The 25,538-nt window shown below is 50.7% G+C and overlaps 1 protein-coding gene across 1 annotated transcript; it reads left to right on the plus strand.

The window, feature by feature from the left end:
- The first annotated feature begins 404 nt into the window (after positions 1-404).
- On the plus strand, positions 405-23,626 carry NYNRIN (NYN domain and retroviral integrase containing). Its single transcript, XM_066277583.1, has 9 exons — positions 405-531; positions 702-916; positions 10,108-10,754; positions 10,874-12,424; positions 13,708-13,838; positions 13,975-14,071; positions 15,588-15,689; positions 15,911-16,012; positions 19,021-23,626. Exons 2-9 carry the CDS (start codon positions 719-721, stop codon positions 21,893-21,895), a joined length of 5,703 nt encoding a protein of 1,900 aa, XP_066133680.1. The 5' UTR covers positions 405-531; positions 702-718; the 3' UTR covers positions 21,896-23,626.
- The last annotated feature ends 1,912 nt before the right edge of the window (positions 23,627-25,538 follow it).

Below are 25,538 nucleotides of genomic sequence, written 5' to 3' on the forward strand. Positions count from 1 at the left end.
CCCACCCTGCCCTCCCTTAACCTTTTTCCTCGAGGGAAGGAGCGGCGGTTCCAGTTCTCCAGGGAGGCCCAGGAGGCGGCGGGGTGGTTGGAAGAAACCGAGAGAAGGCCGGGCCCGTGAAACCAAGACCCCTCTCTCTCACCCGAATGCCCCTCCTTCCCCTTCCTCTTCCTTCCACTGGGGGAAGGGGAACGTGGAAGGAAATTAACTTTGACCCTTGGATTCTGGCTCTGGAACCAAAAGTTGGGCGGAAGGCAGAGGTTTCCAGGACCCTCCCCGCCCTCTCCCCCCCACCCCCAATTCTCCCTCCCCCACCCCTTCCGCGCCCCTTGAAGCTGCCCAGTTGACAGAGAAAGAGTTCTTCCCGGAGGGGCTGGCCGAGTAGTGAAGGGGGAAGGCTGGGGGCGGAGGGAAGGGCGGCGGGAGCCCGACCGGTCCCACCCCTAGCTGCAACCCCTGGCAGGAAGAGATTGTCGCGGGCGCCGCGGAAAGAGACGGAGCTCGGAAGGGCGGGCGCCGGAGCGGTAGCTGGTGGGTCAGCAGGCCGGGAGGACGGAGGCTGAGGCGAGGGGGCGGGGGGTGGGCGGGGGGGTGGGTGGGGGGCGCAGGGAACCGGGGGCGTGGCCTGGGCTCCTCGGAAGGGGGGCTGGGGAGCCTTCGGCTCTGCGCCCCTGGTGACACTTTGGGCTCCCTCCTTACAGGGGCCGGCGGGGCAGCCATGCTCCTGGCCGGGGGCGACCCTCCCGCGCAGGAATGGGTCATGGTGCAGACCAAATCAAAGCCCCGGGTGCAGAGGCAGCGACTGCAAGTGCAGCGCATCTTCAGGGTCAAGCTGAACGCCTTCCAGAGCCGCCCGGACAGCTCCTACTTCTGGCTGCAGCTCGAGGGGCCCAGGGAGAACATGGGCAAAGCCAAGGTAAACAGCTTCTCCCTGCCCCCACCAGTCCCTTCCTGCTAGACCCCTCTCCCGCTACGCTGCCATCCAGGGAGACAGGAGTTCCCTAGATCCCCCCACCTGGATTCGGCAGTATGGCGGGCAGGTACTGGACCTCCCTTTCCAGATCTGCAGCCTTGATTTCTTCCCTCTGGTTCCTTCTTTCTTTTCTGCCCCACCCCTCTCTTGCGTGTCACTTCTGTCCCTCAAATGCCCCGAGAGAGGCTCCGCAGCTTGTGTACTCCATGAGCCTTCCATGGCCAGTGCCTCAGCATCCAGGGCTCCCCTATTCTATCCGGGGACAACTTAAGGTCCAGCATTTATATGGCCTCTGCAACACACCTCTTTGTTCTCCACCAAAAGGATCCTTCTGTTTCTTTAAGTCTCCTTAAATCCTGTGCTGCCCCTTGGAGCCTTCCAGAGTGCTGGGACTGGAGGGGCCCTCAGAGATGCTACTAAAGCAATGCTGGCATTTTAGAGATGAGTTATTGGGGACTGGAGAGGGTAAGGGGTGTGTCTGAGTACTCAGGGTCAGGTAGGTGGGGTGGTGGGTCTGGGACAGGAACCCAGAGCTCTGAGCTCCCTGCTGCACACTCTTGATGCCGCCGGAGCCTCTTGCAGAGGCTCAGCGGTGGGGGTACAGCTGATCTGGAAGGCATCAGCCCTTAGGGATGGTTGAAATCTGGGAGGGGGGCTGTGGGCTTTCAAATGAAAGGACTTGCTGTGTGGGCTGGACACTGGATAGGCCAGGTCATCGTGCTCCTCCCTTGTATTCTCCCTGGCTTCTCTCACACGCTTCTCCTCCACTTGGGCCTCTCAAGTTCCCTTTGACCCCCAATCGTGGCCAAGGTCTCCTTCACTAGGATTCCTTTATCTTATCTTTCCCTGGTAGGAATGCTACAGCCTCCCTCACCCCCAGACCACCCCAACACACACTTCTTCCCCAGCTGGGTCTATACCAACACCTAATTGGTCAAGGCCATAGGTGGGGGAGGCCCAGAATGTACTGGCCAGCAGGCAGGCAGGCAGGCAGGCACGCAGGCTGGAAAGTTCCTCCCTCAGCCCCTCTGTTGAGCTGCTGCATCAGCAGTTTTTCCAATTCTGACAGAGGTACTGGGGGAGGGGAGGGGTGCCTGCTCTGAGAACAGATGTGCAGAAGCCCCTGAAATGAAGACTTTTCAGTAGATGGGATAGGGTGGGTTAACAAGAGGAGCATTTTGGGTTGTTTCAGGTTCTTAATCTTTTTGTTAATTTGAAATAAAACAGCTCGCCCTTGTATGGGACTGGCGCTTTCCGAGATCCCAGGTCCCTTGCTCCCTGCGTAAATCTTGGATCACCCTCTCCAGGCCTCTGGGCTCCTGTTCCCACTGCTTCCTCAGGAATCCCTCCATCACACCCCAGGCCCTGCTCATATAACCAGTGGTTCCCTCAGTTTCCCCACGCCTTCACCTCCTTGCCCATTGTCTCCCCGTGGAGAAAAGCACCGTTTAAGATGGAAACATAGCATGAGGGGGCACTCAGTAACTTCCTAATTTCACAAAATTAGCAGAAGGGCAAGGAAGACAGGGAGTATAAGGTTTTGCCCCAGGAGTTAGGGGATCTGGCCTCAATTTGCCATCACCAAGCCACACTGGGACAGAGGGGTGTGGCAAAAGAGTTTGAAATTGTAGTTTGCTACCTTCTAACTAGGAGACCTGGGTCAAATAATTTACCCTTTCTTGAGCCTATTTTTTCATCTATAAAATAATATAATAATACCCACATCATGGAGGGGTTGGTTGTGAGAATCAGCTGAAAAAATGCATGCTCAATGTGCTTTTGCAAAACATGGAGAACTATAGAGTCCAGATACTGTTGTTAACTACATGTGTAACTTTGAGCAAGTCCTTTTCCCTCTTAGTCTCAGTTTCTTTGTTTTTAAAGTGAGAAACTTGGGTTAAATGTTCTCTAAAGTCCAGAGATCTGATACAGGAAAATTTCTCAAGTATAAGGATGTCTTGTGGTTTAGTGTGGGGGTGCTGTGGCTGACCCCAATTCCAGCTGTAGGGACACAAAATCATGCCCTTTGATAATGGCCTACTATACACAGGCCAGCTGGCAGTGAGGTCTCAGTGAGACTAGAAGTTGCAGGATGTGGAAGGGGTTGAGGCTTAAAATGGCTTGTTGGTGAGGGGGAAAAGGGTCAAGAAGGGTACGGGCCCATCTGGAGAAAGGCTGGGTTGTGTTTCTATATCATATGTGACTGGTTTTCCAGGAAAATCTCTGTAGAGCTCTAGAATGCCTTTACAGTGGTTTGTTGTGGTTGGATTTAAAAAATGAGGACATTGCTGGAATCCCATTCCCAGGCAACAAAAACAAACAGTGGGGAGGCCTGGCATCTGAGGTGAAATCAGCAAGTGCAAAGAAAGGATTTAACAATGATCCAAGTTGCCCAGGGACAAGCCCTTCTGTCCTCCTGGACAATGATGTCAGGACAGGTTGTATACAGATAGGAGAGGTGACATGTTTGCTTCTCCCCTTTTGGGAGATTCCTTTTGAAGATGGGGGCGGGAGGTGAAGGGGAGCCAGAGAATAGGTTCAGGGAGTTAAGTGGACAGGGTGTGGTTTGCAGACTTTTGGTTTGGCTGTCAATTGGAAGTTCATCTATTCCTGCTCCACACTAACTTGAGCACAGTACCATGGAAGTTGGTAGTAGCCAGGAGTATGCTGGAGTTGGTTCCTCCTGACCCATTTTTAAAATTTCAGAAAGTTTGCAAACCAGTGGCATTCCCATTGGTAGTCTGAAATTAGCCATGATGGGAGTCTTGACACCACAGAAATTGGCAAATGCTACAAATCAAGGCTTTCTCCCTATTGTGTTGTGAGCACCTTACCCTTCTCCTTTTTTTTCACACTTAATTTTTCTTTTATACAAGTAATTCACAATATAAAAGTCCAGTAATTTTTAAAAAATATTTATTGATTTTTATGAGGGTAGGGAGGTGAGAAGTAAGTCATAGTTGTTTCACTTTAGTTATTCATTAGTTGCTTGTTGTATGTGCCTTGATCAGGCAAGCCCAAGGTTTTAAACTGACAACCTGAGCATTCCACCTTGACACTCTGTCCATTGTGCCACCACAGGCCAGGCAAAGTTCAGTAATTTTTAAAAAGCTCACAATACAATGAAGTGAATTTCTACTTTGTCTTTCTCAACTCTCTCTTTAGCCCTTTCTTGTACACAATGTTTGCTCTGACATTTACACATCTCCACAAACTCCTTAAAAAATGTAGATACTGTTATCTTTTGATTAATCCATTTATATATATATTTTTTAATAGAGAGAGTGAGAGAGACAGACAGGCAGGAAGGGAGAGAGATGAGAAGCATCAATTCTTTGTTGCGAGACCTTATTGTTCATTGACTGCTTTCTCATACGTGCTTTGACTAGGGCAGGGGAGGGGGCGGGAACCAGCCAAGCTGGTGACCCCTTTGCTCAAGCCAGCAACCTTGGGCTTCAAGCCAGTGATCTTTGGGCTCAAGCCAGCGACCATGGAGCCATGTTTATGCTCCTACACTCAAGCCAGCAACCCCGCACTCAAGCTGGGAAGCCCACGCTCAAGCCGGCGAGCTTGGGGTTTCAAACCTGGGTCCTCTGCGTCCTAGGCTGACCTCTATCCACTGTGCCACTGCCTGATCAGGCATTTTAGATATTTTTTTACTTCCTATTTTTGTGTGTGATGATTTAACTTCCTTACATTGCCATCCTCTCTTTATTCCCGAGATAGTTATCTTTCAATTTTCTGTTGAATCTATATTTAGTATTTGCATCATTATGTCTATGCATATATCATTAACATCTAAGCATTGAAATGTACTATGATTATGTTTTTTTCTTTTTTTTTTCACTGAGGTTTAGAATTTGTTTTTCAATATGCTTGTTTTCTTTGTATTTTTTGCTAATTCTTACGACTTTCAGTGGCCTCTTACAAATTTTCTACAAGGTCAATCTATCAGTTCAAGGTGTTCTTTCAGTTAAATTTATTTTCTTTGAGGTGTCCTTTTTTCTATTTGTTCTGGCCTGCATAGCTGTCATCCTAAGATAAGATTCTTATCATCCCTTTGTCTTTTTTGTTTGTTTGTTTATTTGTTTTTTGTTGTTAAGTGTCTTGTTTCCTGGACTGAATGTCTTTCTCTTCCTTGGCTTGCTAGAGCACATTCATCAATAATTTCATCAAGTTAGAAAGATGGTGCAGTGGTAAAGAGTATACTGATGACAGCTCTAATGTACTCATCTCTTATATCCTCCCCTCCAATCTGAACTAGTCATCCTCTATGCCGGCTGACAGTTGTCATCCTAGGACAGTGCCTGACACATAGTAGGTGCCCAATAATGATTTGTTGAATGGATAAATAAATTCTGAGAGTTCCCTTCAATGTCATCCTAGAGCTTGCCTTTGCTTTTTTTCTATGTTGGTTTCCTTTCTTGATTTGCTGGAAAATATCTCTTGTAGCTTCCTGAAAAGGTTTTATAAAAGATAAAATGTTGGGATTGCATATGTGAATGTCACTTTGACTGATATAGAATCATTATTATTATTGTTGTTTTTATTGTCATAGAATTGTAAATGGAAAATTATTTTTCTTTGGAAATGTAAAGGCATTACTCCACAGACTTCTTATGTTTTAGATGTCTGAAGTTATTCTAGGTCCCTGGTTGTTTGGTATGTGAAGCTTTTTCTCTCTGCAGATTTGTAGAAATTTCTGAGGTTTTCCAGTGAGATCCCATTGTGTGGATCTGTCTTCATCTATTGTTGGTTACTATTGTATTTAGTGTGTCCTTCTATGGGGACACTCATGTTCTTCAGGTCTAGGGCATTTTCTGGAATTATTTTGTAGATGATTTTATTCCTTGTGTTTTCTCTGTTCTCTATTCTCTGGACTGACTGGTTCACTTTTCATATTTTTTCTCCTATTTTCCAACCCTGACTTTTTACTTTGCTTTCTGGAGATTTCTTTTCTTTTCTTTTCTTTTCTTTTCTTTTCTTTTCTTTTCTTTTCTTTTCTTTTCTTTCCCTCCCTCCCTCCCTCCTTCCTTCCTTCCTTCTTTATTTCTTTCTTTCTTCCAGATTATATTTCATTGATTGTACAGAGAGAGGAGAGATGCGGTGGGGGCAGCTCAAAAAGTATCAATTCATAGTTGCTTCACTTTAATTATTCATTGCCTGTTTGTTATATGTGCCCTGATCAGGCAAGCCCACGGTTTTGAACTGGCGACCTCAGCATTCCAGGTTGATGTTTTATCCGCTGTGCCACCACAGGTCAGGTGTAAGATTTTCTTAACTTTATCTTTCAACCCTTTTCTTGGCTCTTTCATTTTTGCCATCATATTTTTAATGTCTAAAAGTCAGTTACACTCTCTCTGAGTTCTATTTTTAAAAATAGTATCCTAACCTCACCTGTGGTGGCACAGTGAATAAAGTGTCAACCTGGAATGCTGAGGTCGCAGTTCAAAACCCTGGGCTTGCCTGGTCAAGGCACATGTGGGAGTTGATGTTTCCTGCTCCTCCCCCTTCTCTCTCTCTCTCCTTTCTCTAAAATGAATAAACCAAAAAAAATTTTAAAAAGTATCCTATCCTTGTTTAATGCCTACATTATTTTCTATTATCTCTCTGAGGAGAGTAATGATAGTAAACTCTTTGAAGTTTTCTTCTCCCTGCCTAATTTCTCTCTTCAAGTTGCAAGCCAGTCAGGAGTGAGGCTGAGGCTGGCTGATGTTGAGCATGGCTGTACAGAGATCTGAGGGCACTGTCTGTTAGGGAACTCATTTGGTGGTCTTTGCTCTTGGACTGCCTGGCGTTCTAGAATGTATTTCTCTATTTTCTGTCCTGGAGGGTCAGCATCTGGCTGATGAATCTCTGAATGGAAAGAACAGGTTTCTGTGCATTCAGCTTCCATTGTAGACATCATTACTTGGCCCTCTTCCTTTCCTCCATGTTTTTTTTTATTTTGTATAGTACCTACACCGTCAAATGTGCTGATATATCGCTAATCCTAGGGCCTGTTTTCAGCTTTCTAGAAAACAAACCTCCAGTGGATAGGGAGGTACTTGCGCAGCCTGTGTGTATGTGTGTAGGTGGAGAAGATTGGGGTCCTGGTTCTAACTGTTCCTCAGACAACTCTACCTCAGTTCTCCTTTTCTTTTTTCTTTTTTCTTTTTTTTTTACAGAAACAGAGAGAGAGGGATAGATAGGGACAGACAGGAATGGAGAGAGATGAGAAGCATCAATCATCAGTTTTTTGTTGCGACACCTTAGTTATTCATTGATTGCTTTCTCATATGTGCCTTGACTGCGGGCCTTCAGCAGACCGAGTAACCCCTTGCTCAAGCCAGCGACCTTGGGTTCAAGCTGGTGAGCTTTGCTCAAACCAGATGAGCCTGCGCACAAGCTGGCGACCTCAGGGTCTCGAACCTGAGTCCTCTGCATCTCAATCTGACACTTTATCCACTGCGCCACCGCCTGTTCAGGCTCAGTCCTCATTTTTTTAATGTTCTCCTTTATTCCCAATTCCAGAGTTTCTTGGTGCTGCCATTTTCTGAGCCTTTTGTATGTGCTGCAGTATAATTTTGGGTGGTTCTGGAAACTACACAGTGGTTAACTGGTTTATGAGAAAGGAGAATCCTAAGTCAGGTATTAAATAATAAAGCACATGAATATAGGGCAGTTTTAAACTTTGTAGTGGTGTTTTTATTTAATTTACAAATTGACAAAGGACCTGTGGGAAAGTGGGCAATATAGTTTTATAAACACACACCACTCTTTTTCTATGCTTATTTTGTTTTTGCTTCTTCTCTACTTTTTATCTTCGTGGAGGAAAAAGGACTGGGTGGACTTTATGCAGGAAAATTGTTCCTGGATATAAATCCTTTTTTTTTTTTTTGCTTGAAAGTATAGACAACTTTATGGTTAAGACCCCAGACTTTGGAGTCAGAGTGGCTGAATGTCCCGGATGCACATGTGCCTGTCCTTGCTTGTCTAAAGTGGAGATGATAGTCATTTTCTCATAGAGAAAGGAATAAATGAGATAATAGTAAATGTTCAATAACTATTCAGATTTATTATTTTGACAACTTTTTCAGTTCCTATATATCTTTGAGTTAAAAAATATTGAACAGCCCTGGCTGGATAGCTTGGTTGGTTGGAGCATTGTCTTGAAGTGCTAGGGTGGCTGGTTTGATCCTTGGTCAGGGCACATATAGAAACAGATTGATGTTTCTGCCTCCCTCTAAAATCAATGAAAAGAAAAAAGAAAAAGAAACAGAAAAAAAAAGACAAACAAGAGAGGAGAAGGGCCTGACCTATGGTGGCGCAGTGGATAAAGAGTCAACCTGGAAATGCTGAGGTTGCCGGTTCAAAACCCTGGGCTTGCCTGGTCAAGGCACATATGGGAGTTGATGCTTCCTGCTCCTTCCCCCTTCTCTCTCTCTGTCTCTCCCCCCTCTCTATAATGAATAAATAAAATCTTAAAAAAAAAAGAAAGAAGAAGGTAACAATGAACATTTAAAAAGTGCTGAACAGTTCATGGCACGGTAAATATTTTCAGGTCTTTGCATAAAGAGAAAGAAACCACCCTCCTTCTTCCCCAGCGCAGCTCTTCGTGTTCACATGTTGTTTTCTTGTGGTTAGAATCTGGGGTACATGGCTTGGGAGTTTGTTAAGATCTGTGAGAAGGGTCCTGCACCTGGTCAGATGCAAGCAGTGAGTCTCGCTGAGGTTCTGGGTGGGAGGAGTTGGCTTGGGATATGTGGAATGAGCTAGTTTGGGATTGATCAGAAAGCAGTTAGACCCGGGTCGAAGTGACAGGGTGCATTTCGGGCCCTTAGATGAAGGGATCGGCCGTCTATGGCCTGGCCAGATGGGAGAGGTAAGCATAGGTAGAAGCAGGGAGGATGGGCTGGGTCCTGAGCAGAGAGCCTGGAGTCTTCCAGGTGGCTGCTGGAGATCTCAAATGGAACATTTGTTTTCCAGTGGAGCTGTCAGGGGAGAGCAGGAAGAAGGTGACTGCGGTCTGTTCACACAGGGGTGTGGAGCAGCGTGAGCACTAAGGCACTCTACATGGGCTGGCTGATTAGGAGAGAGTACTTATGCCCCTTGGCACTCCTGGGATCATGCTGGTGGAACTCAGTCATGTAGTGGAGGAACCCAACCTCTCCCACACCGGGGACGGAGTATGTGAGCCCTGTAAACAGGAGGAGTGTGGGTCTGCCCAGAAAGCCAAAGGGCTTAATTAAGGTTCAGGCATTGTGTGTATCTGTGGGGTTCTTTTGGATGCTGGCCCTGCAATTTACTTCTTCCTCTTCTCCTGTGTCCCCTCTGGGCAACAGAGTTACCATGGTTACAGGTACAGATTGTGCTAGAGACCTTCTGAAGGGGGATTAAGCAGAATTCCACAGGATTACCCTGTTGTCACTGTGTAGTCAGCCTGAGGAAGTGGAAAGAACCCTGGTTTCAGGGTCAGATAGATATGGGTGTGGTCCCGGCCCAGTTACCCTCTAGCTGTGTTACTTTTGACAAGCTGCATAGCCCTTCTGAGCCAGCAAGTGGGAATAGGCTGTGCCAGACACTTGGTTAAGCACTTTGTATTAACTCACTGAAGCTCCGTAACAGCCTGAGGAGGCGGGGCTGTTATCCCCATTTCACTGATGAGGGGATGGAGGCACAGGAGGATAAGTCATTTGCTCCAGGTCACATAAGTTATTGGCACCTGGAGGGTGCGATCCCCCTCCCCCTCGCTATTTCACAATTCTTGAAAGCCAGAGTAGGACTGGACCTTAGGAGTACCTCGTTTAACCTGTTATTGTACAGGTGATGCAGCAGAGGCCCTGAAAACATGACAGAATTTCCACAGTTAACCTAACCTACTGAGGTCAAATTGGAAGTAAAACCAGGCCCCTTGTCTCCAGACCCAAGTGCTCCTTTCCCTCCAGATCTTCCCCATTCTGTCCTGGAAAGAAGTGAGTGTGTGAGGGGGCAGGACCAGGGAGAGGGGCTGGCCATGGTAGAGTCATTGCCTTTTGTGGGCAGGGGAGGGCACCTGCTTGACGAGGTGTGGGTCTCCTGGCTTGGGGAGTGTGAGCCAGTGGCTGCTCCCTAAAGGAATGACTTCCTTTGTGTTCTCCCCACTGTGGCTGCAGGAGTATCTGAAGGGCCTGTGCAACCCAGAGCTATGGAAGGAGGTTCGCTACCCGGCAGCCCTGCACTGCGCCTTCCTCGGGGCCCAGGGCCTTTTCCTCGACTGCCTCTGCTGGAGTACCCTGGCTTATCTGGTGCCCGGCCCACCTGGCTCCCTAATGGTGGGCGGGCTGACCGAGTCTTTCATCATGACCCAGAACTGGCTGGAGGAGCTAGTGGGGCGGCTGCGCTGGGGCCCTGCCCCTCTGTTCACCCCCCGGGGGATCTGGGAGGCTGAGGTGACCCGGGCCTTTGGGGCTTTGGTCTGGATCCGGGGTGACCAGTATGCAGGGGACCTGTTGCAGCTGCCCCCAGCGGTCCAGGAGCTGCTGCTGAGCCTGGTGCGGGATGCTGCAGGCAAGGAGGACATCATCGAGTGGCTCAGCCGCGTTGGTGCCTCCAGTGCCCGGTCCGATCCAGAGGTCCTCATCTGCCCTCCCCACCAGCAGAAGGAAGCCTCGGCCGTGACATCCGTGGGAGATGGTCCTGGGCCCCTGTTGGAGATAAGGGCCCTCCAGAATGGGAGCGCAGAAAATTCAAAGAAATTAACCAGCCTGGGAGCTGCTGTTGGCCAAAACACACAGCAAGAGACAGCAAACCAGCTGGTACGGTAAGTTCTGGAGAATCAGCCTGGCTTTTCTGCCCCTCCCCCTGCTCCCCCACCCCGAGGAAATAGTTTGGGACCTAACTGGCCTCCCCACCTTTTCAACAAACTCGGGCTTCCTCCAGGGTCGGTTCCAACAAGCAAGGTGGTACAGACAGTGCTCACAAGGAAGGGCCAGTGCCAGCCGCCAGCAGCCAGGATTCTGCGAACCACTCACAAGCCTTGTCACAACAAAGGCAGGTCCAGAAGTTGGAAGACAAACTCTCTTTCCAGACTCCGGTGTCAGCCCTGGGTGTGTGCCCAACTTGGAAGGCCTGGACGCCGGGGCCAGCCTTTGGGCCCTTGTGGCCAGGAGCTATTGCTGCAACCTTCTGGAGGATCAATGAACTGCATTCTCTTCACCTGGCCTGGCTTCTGTCCCAGGCGTGCTTCAGTTTCCCCTTCTGGCAGAGGCCTCTGGGCCCCATCCAGTTCAAGCTGCCAGGGCAGAGTCCTTTGCCCTTAAACCTGGAATGGAAGCAGAAGGAGTTGGTTCCTTTGCCCAGTGTTGAAAACCCAGACTGTAGACCAGATGGGGGGCCAGGAGGAGAGGCAGCCCTACCGAATTGCCCAAGACTAGAAACCCCCCCAAAAGTCATGAGTTTATTGGTGGTCTCAGGGAGCTCGAGTATAAAGGACAAAGCTAGCCCAGGACTTCCACAGGTAGGGCCACCTTTGACATTTACACCTCAACTTCAAGCTGGTAGTGAGCCTAGGGATCAAGGAAATGTACAGTGGGATTGTAAGGGGCCAGAAGAGGGGCCCTTTCCAGCACCACCCACAGGGCAGGGGATGCCTACAGCTCAAGGGAAGACCGTGGGTCAAGGGCAGCTGACAGCTCAGTTAGTACCTGACGCTCAAATACTGTCTGATACACTCGAAGTGCCCGTGGCTGCAGCAGTGCCCACAGCTCAAACCTTGCCCGCAAATCAAGTGCAACCTGCAGCCCCCAAAGTGCCTACAGCCCAAATGATGTCAGCAGTCCGCACAGAACCTGCAGTCCCCAAAGTGCCTTCAGCCCCAACAAAGCCAGCAGCTCAGGGGGAGGCCACAGCTCAGCTGGCAGCTGTGGGTCAACAGGCATCGGCAGCTCAAGTGGTGCCTGCAACTCTGAAAATTCCCGCAGCTCAGAAAATGCCTGCAGCCAAAACATCACGTGTGGGTCCCAAAACCCTCAAAGCTCAATGTGGGCCTGCAGCTAAAACAGGGTCTGCAGCCCCCAAAGCGCCTGCAGCCCCCAAAGCCTCCAGAGCTCCAAAAACACCAGTAGCTCAGAAGGCACTTGCCGATCCAGGGGTAGCCTTGGACACAGCCAAACTCCTGAGAGAGGTCCAGCCGTTGCCAAGGGGCAGTGCTTCCTTTCCGAAGGGCCAGGGGGATGCCAGGAGGCAGGGTCTTCAGTCCAGCAGCACCTTGGCTCCTATTAGTAAGCACCAGTCTCGGGTGGGTGGGCTCCTGGGGGCCTGGGAGGGGTCCCCAAAGCAGCTGCCTCGACAACCACAGCCGAACACCACAGTGACCAGCTTTCAGAGATACCACGAGGCCCTGAATACACCCTTTGAGCTGAACCTGTCGGGAGAACCTGGGAACCAGGGGTTGCGGCGAGTGGTCATTGATGGCAGCAGCGTGGCCATGGTGTGAGTAGCATGCTGGGAGCTGGGGCGTGGCATCCCTGGGCAGACAGTGTGGGCATTCCTTTTTGACTTCTGTGTATGGGTGACGTGAGGTTCAAATGGGGAGAAGATGCAAGGGGAGTGGCACACACTGAGTGGCAAGCATGCTAGGCAGTGAGTGTGGAATTGTTATAGCAACCCTGCAAATGTGGGTTTCTGTTCTCCCTCTTTGATAGAAGCAGAAACGAGCCCAGAGGTGATGAATCTTGACCAAGGTTTCAGAGCCAGTAAGGGTTCCAGCTGGCCTTTGGGTTCAGATGGTCCACTGCCAAAACCCACAATCTGTCCACTGCAGCCTGGCTCGCATAACATGGCATCAGTCAGCCTCAGGCCAGCTTTCAAAAATTTAGGCTGAGCCCTGGCCGGTTGGTTCAGCGGTAGAGCGTTGGCCTGGTGCGCAGGGGACCTGGGTTCGATTCCCGGCCAGGGCACATAGGAGAAGCGCCCATTTGCTTCTCCACCCCCCCCCCCCTTCCTCTCTGTCTCTCTCTTCCCCTCCCGCAGCCGAGGCTCCATTGGAGCAAACATGGCCCGGGCTCTGAGGATGGCTCCTTGGCCTCTGCCCCAGGCGCTAGAGTGGCTCTGGTCGAGGCAGAGCATCGCCCCCTGGTGGGCAGAGCGTCACCCCTGGTGGGCGTGCCGGGTGGATCCCGGTCGGGCGCATGCGGGAGTCTGTCTGTCTCTCCCCGTTTCCAGCTTCAGAAAAATACAAAAAAAAAAAAAAAAAAAAAAGAGAAAAAATTTAGGTTGATCCGTAAGGCCCAGCACAGACCTTCTCTATGAAGTCTTTCTTGACCAGCCATTAGAGGTTGCCCTCCCTGCACAACACTTACTGTGTGTATGTGTTATGAATATATATGCAAGACCACTTAATGTGCCAGGAGGGTAGGCAGGTGTCTGCTGAGCACGCTCTCAGCACACAGTAGGTGGGCAGCGAATGTTTGTTTGCTTCCAGCTCTAACCTGAGCTCTTCGGGGGTAGAGGTTGCCTTCTTCCTCCTCTTGCCCTGGAGGCCCCGGTACCCATGTACGTGTGGATGTACATGCACACAGTAGGTGAGGGCACCCAGTAGGTGTTCACAGAATGTGTAATGATGGAGGGATGGGTGAAGGGCATTTTCTGTGCCTGTGGTGCTGACGCTGTGGCCTGGCATTGCCCGCAGTGCTGCCCAGGCTCTGAGGGAGGGGTGGAGAGGCAGGGCAGTTCCTTGGGCAGGAAGTTACTCCCACTTCCCACCACCCTCCCAGGCACGGCCTCCAGCACTTCTTCTCCTGCCGTGGCATTGCCATGGCAGTGCAGTATTTCTGGAACCGAGGACACCGAGAGGTCACTGTGTTTGTACCCACCTGGCAGCTGAAGAAGAACCGGAGAGTGAGAGGTAAGCATAAAGGGCGCTTCCCCCTGCTCCCTTCCTGCAGCACCCAGCTCTTCGTCTCCCTGCCTCTGTCCCCACCATGGCCTTTTCCACTTAGCCCTTCCTCTGACGATCTCTACCTTCTGCCTGTCACCTCCAGAGAGCCACTTTCTGACGAAGCTCCATTCCCTCAAGATGCTTTCAATCACCCCCTCCCAGCTGGAGAATGGCAAGAAGATCACCACCTACGACTACAGGTGTGCTGGTCCCCAGGCCTTCTCTCCCCAGGGCTCTGGAGGCTGGGCTGTGTGCTGGGCGGAGTCCTGCTTCATCTGCTCTCAGGAAGTGGAGGCAAACATGTCCGAGGGCGTCATTTCGGAGAGAATGGCAGGGGACCTCTGTAGGCAGAGGGGGGGACACTGAGGAGGGTGCTCTAATGTCAGCTCTACCTGAGGCCAAGGGGCGTTCCTGACTTTGAGACTCTGCAGCTCCATTTCCCTTAGTTAACAGACTTTCCCATGACCTATGGACTGAGACCTGCTGCTTTGGATGGGATTAGCCCAGGTGATCCTGGTGCATTGGGAGTTGCTCCCCCAAGCAGCTGATTTGAGGTTGAAGTTCATGAATCAAGGAACTGCTTCAGTTTTTCTCTTCCCCAGCCCTGGCACTGGGAGGAGGTATGTGTGTGGCTGTACATGGTGGGAGCTCTGGCTGCGTTCTAGATCTGGTTAGAACAGCCCCATCTCCTAGCGAAAGCCCACATGCTTTCCTACTTGTCAGTCCTAAGCACCCAGTCCCCACATGGCTGCACACCAGTGTGCACAGGGGAATCTGTGATGCTGCCTCTGTGGGGACGGGGAAGGCCCTGCTGTAGTCACTGGTCCTGGGCTGGAGTTCATCCCAGGGAAAACACAGGCACCTCCCATGCCAAGCACGCAGAAATTCTGTTCCTTTCCGCTTTTCCAACAACCTGGCACTCACTCAGCCTTCAGGCCTGGGAAGGGCTGGGCGGGGCAGTTTGGGCAGCTCTCCTTCAAGAGCAAGCCTCCCGGGTGAGGTGTTTGAGTGCCTCTAGATTCAGGCTCAGGTTTCAGGGCAAAAGGCTTTCCTGCAGAAGGTCCCTCTGCTGGATACTAGTGGGATAGCATGTTTGGGGCCACCTGAATGACAATCTTCAGGGAATGCCTAGAAGTAGGTGGCTTTTGCTTTCCTTCTTGGTCACAGCGTTTGAGGAGAAATGATCCTTGGGAAATGGGTTTGTTTATTCAGGTATGTGGTTTTATGTGTGTAGTACATGAATGCTGTGCGTTGGTGAAGAATAATAATGGAAAATTTGTGTGTATGCTGTGTGGCAGGCATTAACTAGATACTTCAATGTGCTGTTATTCAGTTTAATCCTCACAGCAATATAGGGGGGGGGTATTTTATGTTTTACAGGTACAGAAACAGAAACTGTAAAATGCATGTGTGGATATGAATGAGTGTGTGGGTGTCTGCACATGTGTATGTGAATAGCTATGTGTGAACTACGGGTCTGTGTTCCTATACCATATACAGGTAGGAGGTATGCCTTCCAGTTCACCCTCCCAGTGGATAGTGGTGATTGCAAATAGATGCTTAGATCAGGGGATGGGCTCCTAAGCCCTGGCTTCTCCACTACCAAGGGCAGCCTTTGTCCAACATAAAGTGAATCCTCAAGTTCATTCTCTGAGAGGCTCGGGAAAGGGTGGGGCTGGTTACTGCATCATTAGTGAACTCCTCCTCTCCTTGCAGGTTCATGATAAAGCTGGCAGAGGAGACAGATGGCATCATCGTCACCAATGAGCAGCTCCACATCCTGATGAATAATTCCAAGAAACTGATGGTCAAAGATCGGTGAGGTGGCTCAGAGGGAGTCGGGCTGTTCCTTCCCCTTGAATGTCAGGCAGCCCCTGGCAGTGGGGTGTTGGAGCAAGGAGGGGGTCCTTGGAACAGTGCTCACCAGCACGTGCTGAAAGGAGGTGTGGCTGTCGGCCCCGTGGAGACACCCTGGCAGCAGTGGGATATGGGTGGGTCAAGGGCTCCTCGTGACTGTGCCTCCTGTCTTCCGGGTCCAGCCTGCTGCCCTTCACCTTTGCGGGAAATCTCTTCATGGTGCCCGATGACCCCCTGGGCCGTGATGGCCCCACCCTGGATGAGTTTCTGAGGAAGCCAAACAGGTAATGGGCCTCCCCTGCATCCCAGCCCCTCTTGGAACTGACCAGAAACTTCCTGTAAGTGTTAGGCAGCATCTAACTCTAGTGCTTAATAGTAAGCAGAGTGATTTGACTTTTTCATGTCTTTATACTTCTTCCACTTATTTATGCATACATAATCCACTTCGAGTACGATTTTGCAGTTTTACAGTTTTGCACATATGCTTTAATACTATATGTATCCTGTCTGACCAGTGGTGATGCTGTGGATAGAGCGTCGATCTGAACTCTGAGGTTTTAAGTTAAAAACCCCAAGGTTGCCAGCCTGAGCATGGGCTTGTTGGCTTGAGCACTGGGTTGCTAGCTTGAATGGGGGTTGTCAGCTTGAGTGTAAGGTCACCGGCTTGAGAATGGGATCATCAACATGATACCAAGGTCTCTGGTTTGAAGCCCAAGGTCACTAGCTTAAGCAAGTGGTCACTGGCTCGGCTTGAGCCCTCTGGTCAATGCAGGAGTTGATGCTTCTCATCTCCCTCTCCCTCCCTCCTTATCTGTCTGTCTGGGTCTCTCTCTAAAAAAAAAAAAAAAAAAAAATTAAGCCTGACCCTGTGGTGGTGCAGTGGATAGAGCGTCAGACTGGGACGCGGAAGATCCAGGTTTGAAATTGCGAGGTTGCCGGCTTGAGCACAGGCTCATCTAGTTTGAGCATAGCTCACCAGCTTGAGCCCAAGGTCGCTGGCTTGAGCAAGGGGTCACTCAGTCTGCTGTAGCCTCTTGGTCAAGGCACATATGAGAAAGCAATCAATGAACAACTAAGGTGTCTCAATGAAGAATTGATGCTTCTCATCTCTCTCCCTTCCTGTCTGTCTGTCCCTATCTGTCCCTTTCTCTGTCTCTCTCTGTTTCTGTCACATACATACACAAAAAATTAAAAGAATACTATATGTATTCTTCCACAACTGGCATGTTTTATTTTATTTTTGTTTTTTTTTTTTTAAGTGAGAGGAGGGAAGACTGACCTGTGGTGGCACAGTGGATAAAGCGTCGACCTAGAATGCTGAGGTTGCCAGTTCCAATCCCTGGGCTTGCCCAGTCAAGGCACATATAAGAAGCAACTACTATGAGTATATGCCTCCTGCTTCTCCCCTCTCTTTCTCACTCTCCTCCCTCTCTCTTTCTTTTTTTAATTAAATGAGAGGTGGGGAGGCAGAGAGACAGACTCCCGCATGCACCCTGACTGGGATCCACCTGGCAAGCCCACTAGGGGGTGATGCTTTGCCTACCTGGAGCATTGCTCTGTTGCTCAGCAACCGAACTCTTCTTAGCACCTGAGGTGGAGGCCATGGAGCCATCCTCAGCACCCGGGGCCAACTCTCTCTCTCTCTCTCTCTCTCTCTCTTTCTCCTCCCTCTATCATAAAATTAAAAAAAAATTAAGTGAGAGGAGGGGAGATAGTGAGACATAATTGCACATATGCCCTGACTGGAGTCCAGCTGGCAACCCCTGTTTGGAGCCAATGCTCAAATCTACTGATCTATCCTTAGCATTTGGAACTGACACTCAAACCAATTGAGCCACTGGCTGTGGGAGGGGAAGAGAGAAAGAAGAGAGGGAAGGGAAAAGAAGCAGATGGTCACTTCTCATGTGTGCCTTGACTGGGGAATGAACCCGGGAAGTCTACATGCTGGGCCAACATTCTATCCACTGAACCACTGGCCAGGGCCCACAACCGGCATTTGTACTCAACTTTCATTGTTTTTCCCCCCCCAGATGTTAATTCATGTGGCTCACTTTAATGGCTGTGTGGTATTCCATTACAGGAGTACCCAGCAGTTATCTGATCTCTTGTGGAGGGCCATTGACAGTTTCCTTGTTATGCTATTGGAACCAGTGCTACAGTGAACAGCCTCATTCTTGTTCCATTGTGTACAAGGGCAACTCTGTCTAGAGTCTCTGTCATGTAGAATTCTTTCCACATGTATTATCCCTTTTAGTCCTCAAACTAAAGTTAGACATATGCAACTGCTGTCATCATTTTATAGATGAGGAATCTGAGACTCAATACTTCCCTAAGGTCCCTTTGTTGGTGCCAGCAAAACTGGTTACCAGTAACTCGGATCCTCTAGCTTTTACCCTCTCGGAGCCACCTTGCTGCCCATCTCCTAGTTCCCTGAGCCCAGCAGGACCTTTTGGGTCGGGCACTGCTTCCCTGGCCAGGTGCCCCCAGTCTCATTTTCCCTGTTTGGAAAAAAGTGATGTGGTAAAGGTTTGTCTGCTGGGTTCTCTCAAATCCCTTGTTAGGCCTCCTTCCCTTTCTTGACCTCTCCCTGGCTTGCTCATCCCTGTGTTCAGCTTGGAAGTACCAGTCATCTAATTCTTTTTTTTTTTTTTTTTTTACAGAGACAGAGAGAGAGTCAGAGAGAGGGATAGACAGGGACTAAGAGATGAGAAGCATCAATCATTAGTTTTTCGTTGCACATTGCGACACTTTAGTTGTTCATTGATTGCTTTCTCATATGTGCCTTGACCGCGGGCCTTCAGCAGACCAAATAACCCCTTGCTCAAGCCAGTGACCTTGGGTCCAAGCTGGTGAGCTTTTGCTCAAACCAGATGAGCCCGTGTTCACGCTGGCGACCTCGGTGTCTCGAACCTGGGTCCTCCGCATCCCAGTCCGACGCTCTATCCACTGCGCCACCGCCTGGTCAGGGCCCAGTCATCTAATTCTTATCAACCATTGGCTTAAAACTGGTTGAAAATGTTACGTGGTCAATGAGATTTTGACTGAGTAAGAACCGTGGAATCTCACTGAGGCCTGGAGCATGGTGGAGGTCGAGGGAGTACTTCTGAGCTGGGTCCTGACTGCAGGTCTGCTATGTTGGAGGCTGGCACTTGTCCAGGCTCAGGGACACTGAGCAATGGAGTGGGGCTCTGCAGGGTTTTCAGAAGTGTGGTTTTCCCCTTGGATGACCTCTCATGGTGGGCTGCCCACTCCCTACTCCACTGAGTCCCTCTGTGCTGCTGTTTTGGTGCAGGTTGGACACCGACATTGGCAACTTCCTGAAAGTGTGGAAGGCTCTTCCTCCCAGCTTGGCCAGCAGCTCTGAGCTAAGTGACACTGCCAGTCCAGGGCCCCTAGAGAGTCCTCAGAAAGTGGAAGAAGTCAGGGAGGAGAAGGAGGACAGACAGGATGAAGAGCCAAGAGAGAGGCAGGATGCGGGGCAGAGGGAGGGGCAGGGCACGCAGAGCCCTGCTGAGGAAGAGGACTTGGACTCCTCGCTGGCGTCGGTGTTCAAGACCGAGTGCCCTTCCCTGTCCGAGGAGATCCTCCGGTGCCTCAGCCTGCACGACCCTGCCGACGGAGCCCTGGACATCGATCTCCTTCCAGCAGTGGCTGCTCCCTCCCTAGGCATCCCCTGGGATGGGAAGGCTCCCTGCCAGCAGGTTCTTGCCCACCTGGCCCAGATGACCATCCCTAGCAACTTCACTGCGCTCTCCTTCTTTGTGGGATTCATGGACTCCCACCGGGATGTCATCCCTGACTACGAAGCCCTTGTGGGCCCTCTACACAGCCTCCTTAAGCAGAAGCCAGAGTGGCAGTGGGACCAGGAGCATGAGAAGGCCTTCCTGGCCCTGAAGCGAGCCCTGGTGTCTGCCCTTTGCCTGACGGCCCCCAATGCCCAGCTGCCCTTCCGCCTGGAGGTGACGGTGAGCCAAGTGGCCCTGACGGCCAGTGTCTATCAGGAACACTCAGGGAGGAACCACCCCATTGCTTATACCTCGAAACCCCTCCTCCCCGATGAGGAGAGTGAGGGCCCTCAGTCGGGGGGAGACAGCCCCTACGCGGTGGCCTGGGCCCTCAAGCATTTTTCCCGCTGCATCGGAGACACCCCGGTGGTCTTGGACCTTTCCTATGCTGCCCGCACCTCGGTGGACCCTGAGGCATGGGAGGGCCACAGGGTTTCCAAAGCATGGTTGATCCGATGGTCCCTCTTGGTACAGGACAAAGGCAAGAGAGCCCTAGAACTGACCCTTCTCCAGGGCCTGCTGGGGGAAAACCGCCTGCTGACGCCCGCATCCTCCATGCCTCGCTTCTTCCAGTCTCTGCCTCCTTTTTCTGACCTGTCCACTTTCGTCTGCATCCACATGTCGGGCTATTGCTTTTACCATGACGATGAGTGGTGTGCTGGCTTTGGTCTCTACGTCCTGTCTCCCACCAGCCCACCTGTCTCCCTTTCCTTTTCCTGCTCTCCTCACACACCCACCTATGCCCACCTGGCCGCCGTGGCCTGCGGCCTGGAGCGCTTCGGCCAGTCCCCCCTCCCTGTGGTTTTCCTTACGCACTGCAACTGGGTCTTCAGCCTCCTCTGGGAGCTGCTGCCCCTTTGGAAGGCCCGGGGCTTCCTGTCCTCCGATGGGTCCCCACTACCTCACCCGGACCTGCTCTCCTACATCATATCCCTCACCGCTGGCCTCTCATCCCCTCCATTTATCTACCGAACCTCCTACCGGGGCTCCCTGTTTGCTGTGACGGTGGACACTCTGGCCAAACAGGGCGCCCAGGGGGGTGGGCAGTTTTGGAATTTGCCAGCAGATGTGCCAGTCCCCATAGTGTCTCCCCATACCATGGGCAAGAGGCCCAACTTGCGGGCATTACAGCTGAGTGACAGTACCCTGGCAGATATCATTGGCAAGCTGCAGGCTGGGCAGAAATTGTCTGGCTCCTCACCCTTCAGTTCTGCCTTTAACTCACTCAGCCTGGATAAGGAGAGCGGCCTGCTGCTGTTCAAGGGAGATAAGAAGCCCAAGGTCTGGGTGGTCCCGCGGCAGCTCCGAAGGGACCTGATTTTCTCTGTGCACGACCTCCCCGTGGGGGCCCACCAGAGGCCTGAGGAGACCTACAAGAAGCTGCGGCTGCTAGGGTGGTGGCCTGGGATGCAGGAGCATGTCAGAGATTACTGCAGAAGCTGCTTGTTCTGCATCCCCCGAAATCTCCCAGGCAGTGAGTTGAAGGTAATCGAGTCCTTGTGGCCCCTCAGGTCGACTGCCCCTTGGTCGAACCTGCAGATTGAGGTGGTGGGCCCCATTACCATAAGTGAGGAGGGCCATAAGCATGTTCTGATTGTGGCTGACCCCAACACTAGATGGGTAGAAGCATTCCCGCTGAAACCCTACACGCACATGGCTGTGGCCCAGGTGCTGCTACAGCACGTGTTCGCGAGGTGGGGCGTTCCCGTGAGACTGGAGGCCGCCCAGGGCCCACAGTTTGCCCGGCATGTTCTGGTGAGCTGTGGGCTGGCTCTGGGAGCCCAGGCTGCCTCCCTGAGTAGGGACCTCCAGTTTCTCTGCCTGACAAACTCAGGGGCCTACTGGGAATTCAAGAGGGCCCTCAAGGAGTTTATCTTCTTGCACGGCAAGAAGTGGGCAACTTCCCTGCCCTTGCTGCACCTGGCCTTCAGGGCCTCCTCCCCACAGGCCACACCATTCCAGATCCTGACCGGGGGCCAGGAGAGGCTGATGGAGCCCCTGTGGTGGGAGATGAGCAGTGCAAACATCGAAGGGCTCAAGATGGATGTCTTCCTGCTACAGATGATGAGGGAGCTGCTGGAGCTTCACTTGAGGGTGGCTGACAAGGGCGGTGAGAAGGCAGAGAACAGGCGTTTCAAGCGGGAGAGCCAGGAGAAAGAGTGGAATGTGGGCGACCAAGTACTTTTGCTGTCCCTCCCCAGGAATGGCAGTAGTGCCAAATGGGTGGGTCCCTTCTATATCGGGGACCGGCTGAGCCTGTCTCTCTACAGGGTCTGGGGCTTTCCAACCCCGGAGAAGCTTGGGTGCATCTACCCTAGCAGTCTGATGAAGTCTTTTGCCAAGAGTGGAACCCCCCTGTCCTTCAAGGTCTTGGAGCAATAAACTGAAGCAATGGGAGAGGCCACACCCCCAGGGTCCTGGGCTGCTGCTTTTAGGCCTCTCCCTACCCCCATCAGTGTTCTCAAAGCCCCCATGGGGGCCTCCAGTGCGCCTTTTGTGGAGATGTTACTTCATAAAGCTTTGCTGAATTGCCTTGAACTGAGGACCAGAGTCCCTCTGGAAATGTGCCCAGATTGGGATATTGGGAGAATCTGCTGTCAGATACGGGCCTCTGGCAGTTTCATCCTGGGGACTGAAAAGCCCCCTCACTGAGGTAGGCCAGGCTCAGTGTCTTTCCCCAAGTATCCCCTTCGCCCTGTCACACGTGTGCAGGTGTGCACCCAGAATCTGACTCCTGGCTACCTAACCATGAAACTGTGGCTCAGTACCTCAGAACCAGAACCACATTTCCCTCTCAAACAGAAACCTCAAATGTGGACTCCTCTCCCCTGACCTTCATTTGGGGACCTTTTGCCATTGAAGTTGTCACAGTTGACACAAATTCATGCCAGCTTGGAGAGACAGCCTGTTCCCAGTCTCACGGTCAGCTTTTTCAGGCCACGGTAGGCCTGGCCAGCTGTCCGGAGGCTCAGAGCTGGGGTGGGAGTGTGGCCAACCACGGACAAGCTTGTCAGAAAGGCAAGGCAAGGGGGGAGATTGAGTCAGCCTACCTCATTTGACTCCAGCCAATGGAGACAACCCTGACCCTTGCTGTGATGGTCTCAAACCCACAGAAATCAAGGATCTTGGTGCCAAGTGTGGCATCTTTGCCCAAAGAGCTGCTTCAACTAGACCAAGGGGCCCAGGCCTCTGTTTCAAGGGGGAAGACTGTCTGAAATGAGCAGTGTGGCAGACGGTGAGGTGCTGATGTGGCTCTACCTCCCAACCCCTCCCCAAAGCCCACAGCCCTCTCCTTGTCCCGCCTCCACTGCGCCCTGCATCCCCAGCCCCCACATAGTGTGCGACTGCTGTGGTTGGATCACCCCCCCCCCCATCCCCTGGACCTGCTTTCTGTGTAGAGCAAAACCTGGGCTCTGTCAGAGCACTCTGCAATGATTGCTCTTGCAGCAAGAGTGAGTTCCTGTAGGTGCGTGCACTCATACTCACCCTCTGAATCGCTGCCCTCGCTGACAAAATGAACTTCAGTGAAAGCCAGCACCATATACCTCTGGCTGGGCCTGTGTTTATTTTTCCAAAGCTGAGCCAATCACCCGGCCTAGGTCAGGTTGCCAACACACTTGGCATTGCAAGAGCCAGAGTAGAACCTGCCGTAGAGTTGAATTTGTTTCATAGCCAAAGAAATGCCCAGAGAGGGGAAATGACTTGCCCAAAGTCACACAGCTAGTTTGTGGCTGAGCTGGGGCCAGGACTAAGCTTCCTGATCCTTGGTTCACCATAGACAAGTTCAAGCGAGAGAATCCCTGAAAATCCTATACTCATTCCCTCCAATTCCCCATCTCCCATATCTTGTAGACAAACTACTAGATGTTGCCCCTAAACCATTTCTAGCTGTTAATTCTGTCCAGGAACGAATGATTGGGTGACATGAGAAATTGAAAGGTGAGCTGTGGGAGTTTTAGTGGATTCCTTTTTTCCTTTTCCCCTCCCCACTTCTCTTCCCCCTCCCTCTAAATGGTATGGCCAACCTCATTCTCCCTCCTCAGTGCTATACCCATTCCCCCTGTTAACCACATTTATGACATACCCTTTTATTTGGTTTTTCAATAAACATCGATGTGGAGCCAATGTCCAGTTCTTTTCTAGCTTCAGTTCAATTATGGCAGTGAGGAGGGTCGAGGCCAGCTGTGGGGTGTGGCTGCTTCATTTTACAGGCCAACTTGCAGATTTTAAGACTTGGTTGGCATCTTTTCAAGTTCATCTGACCTGAGCTCTTACTTTACAGGTGAGACCAGCATTCAGGAAACTGATCTGAAGGCCCCACAGCTGGTTCATGGCAGGGTTGGGAGGGCTGGTGTAGGAGCATGGCGCCAGCTGAGTTGTATTGGAACAAACTAGAATTAGGTTTGAATACTGACTCTTATCAGCTACCTATGTGGCCTGTTTCCTGAGGTCTCAGTTTCCTTATCTATCAAATGTAGGATAACCATTTCTAAATTATGGACGGTGCAAGGACTATATGAAATAATCTGTGCAGAGGTTACTGTGGTGCCCGGTGTGGAGTAAGCATTCATCACTGTTATAGATTGCATGTTTGTGTCCCCCCAAATTTATTGTTGAAACCCTAACCCTGAATGGGATGGTATTAGGAGGCAGGGCTTTGGGATGTGATTAGGTTTAGGTGAGGTCATGAGGGTAGAGCTCCCATGTTGGGATTAGTGTCCTTATTAGAAGAGAAAAAAACACTAGAGCTTGTCTCATTATCAACCTTGTGAAGCTACAATGAGAAGATGACCATCTGCGAGTGAGAAAGTAGACTCTCCTTAGAAACTCGATTTGTTGGCACCTTGATCCTGAATGTCCAGCCTCCAAGACTGAGAAGAATTTTTATTGTGTAAGCCATCCAGTCTGTGACGGTATGGTTATAGCATCCTGCACTGACTAAGAGGATCACATGTTAGCTAACATTTCTCTTTTTTCTGCCCCTGGAACTCTTGCTGCTACAGACCCTCAAGCTCAGAGATAGTTGCGCTGGCAAGAAAAAGGACATGTCGTTTACTGCACCAGATGGGGAAAATGTCACGATGAGGAGGAGGGTGAATTTCTGGGTGTGGTGGTAGGAAGGGTACCTGCCTGGTTTTTGTACTGTTTCAGTCAAATGAAAGGTGAGGCCATTTGCTGCTGACAAGTAAGGGCAAAGTTGGTGGGGAAAATGTTTTAGGGAGAAAACAGAAGGCTTCACTTGGATTCTAGGAAGGGTGAGTAAAGAGGCTAGCAAAGGAAACCACGGGAGAAGTGCTTGCAGGATTGAGGACGGGGTGGCTGGAGACCGTGGATTTAGACCCACAGTGAATTCTTCATCAGCGAGACTTCTCTTTGCAGTAATGAGCTGCCAGGGCTGGGTGCAGGGAGAGCAGGGCAGTTGGGTTCTATTTTTTTTTTTTAAAGATTTTATTTATTCATTTTAGAGGAGAGAGAGAGGAAGAGAGAGAGAAGGTGGGGTAGAGCAGGAAGCATCAACTCCCATATGTGCCTTGACCAGGGAAGCCAGGGTTCTAAACTGGTGACCTCAGCATTCCAGGTTGACGCTTTATCCACTGTGCCACCACAGGTCAGGCAGTTGGGTTCTATTTTTAAGATCCTTAAAGTTTGAGGAGCTTTTTGTACCTGAAGGGGAACACAAATCCCCATCTGTATTTTATTTATTATTTAATCTATTTACTTCATATATCCATTTAAGCAAAAATTGTCTAAACATTTAAATGTGATTTATATAACATACAAAAAGTCTACACATTTTACAAATCAAATTATTTAATCATTAACTGCAAACTTAAGTCCTCTTTAGTTTGACAGAATCACCAAGATAATATGTTAGCTTCTCTAAAAACATCAAACATTTTGGTAAAGCACACGTATCTCACAAGGCTTATAAAATTTATCACATTGGCCTGACCAGTGGTTGTGCAGTGGATAGAGTGTTGACCCAGGAATCTGAGGTCCCTGATTTAAAGGCCCAAGGTCGTCG

This window comes from Saccopteryx bilineata, chromosome 4 (assembly GCF_036850765.1).
Source record: "Saccopteryx bilineata isolate mSacBil1 chromosome 4, mSacBil1_pri_phased_curated, whole genome shotgun sequence".
NCBI classification, from domain to species: Eukaryota; Metazoa; Chordata; class Mammalia; order Chiroptera; family Emballonuridae; genus Saccopteryx; species Saccopteryx bilineata.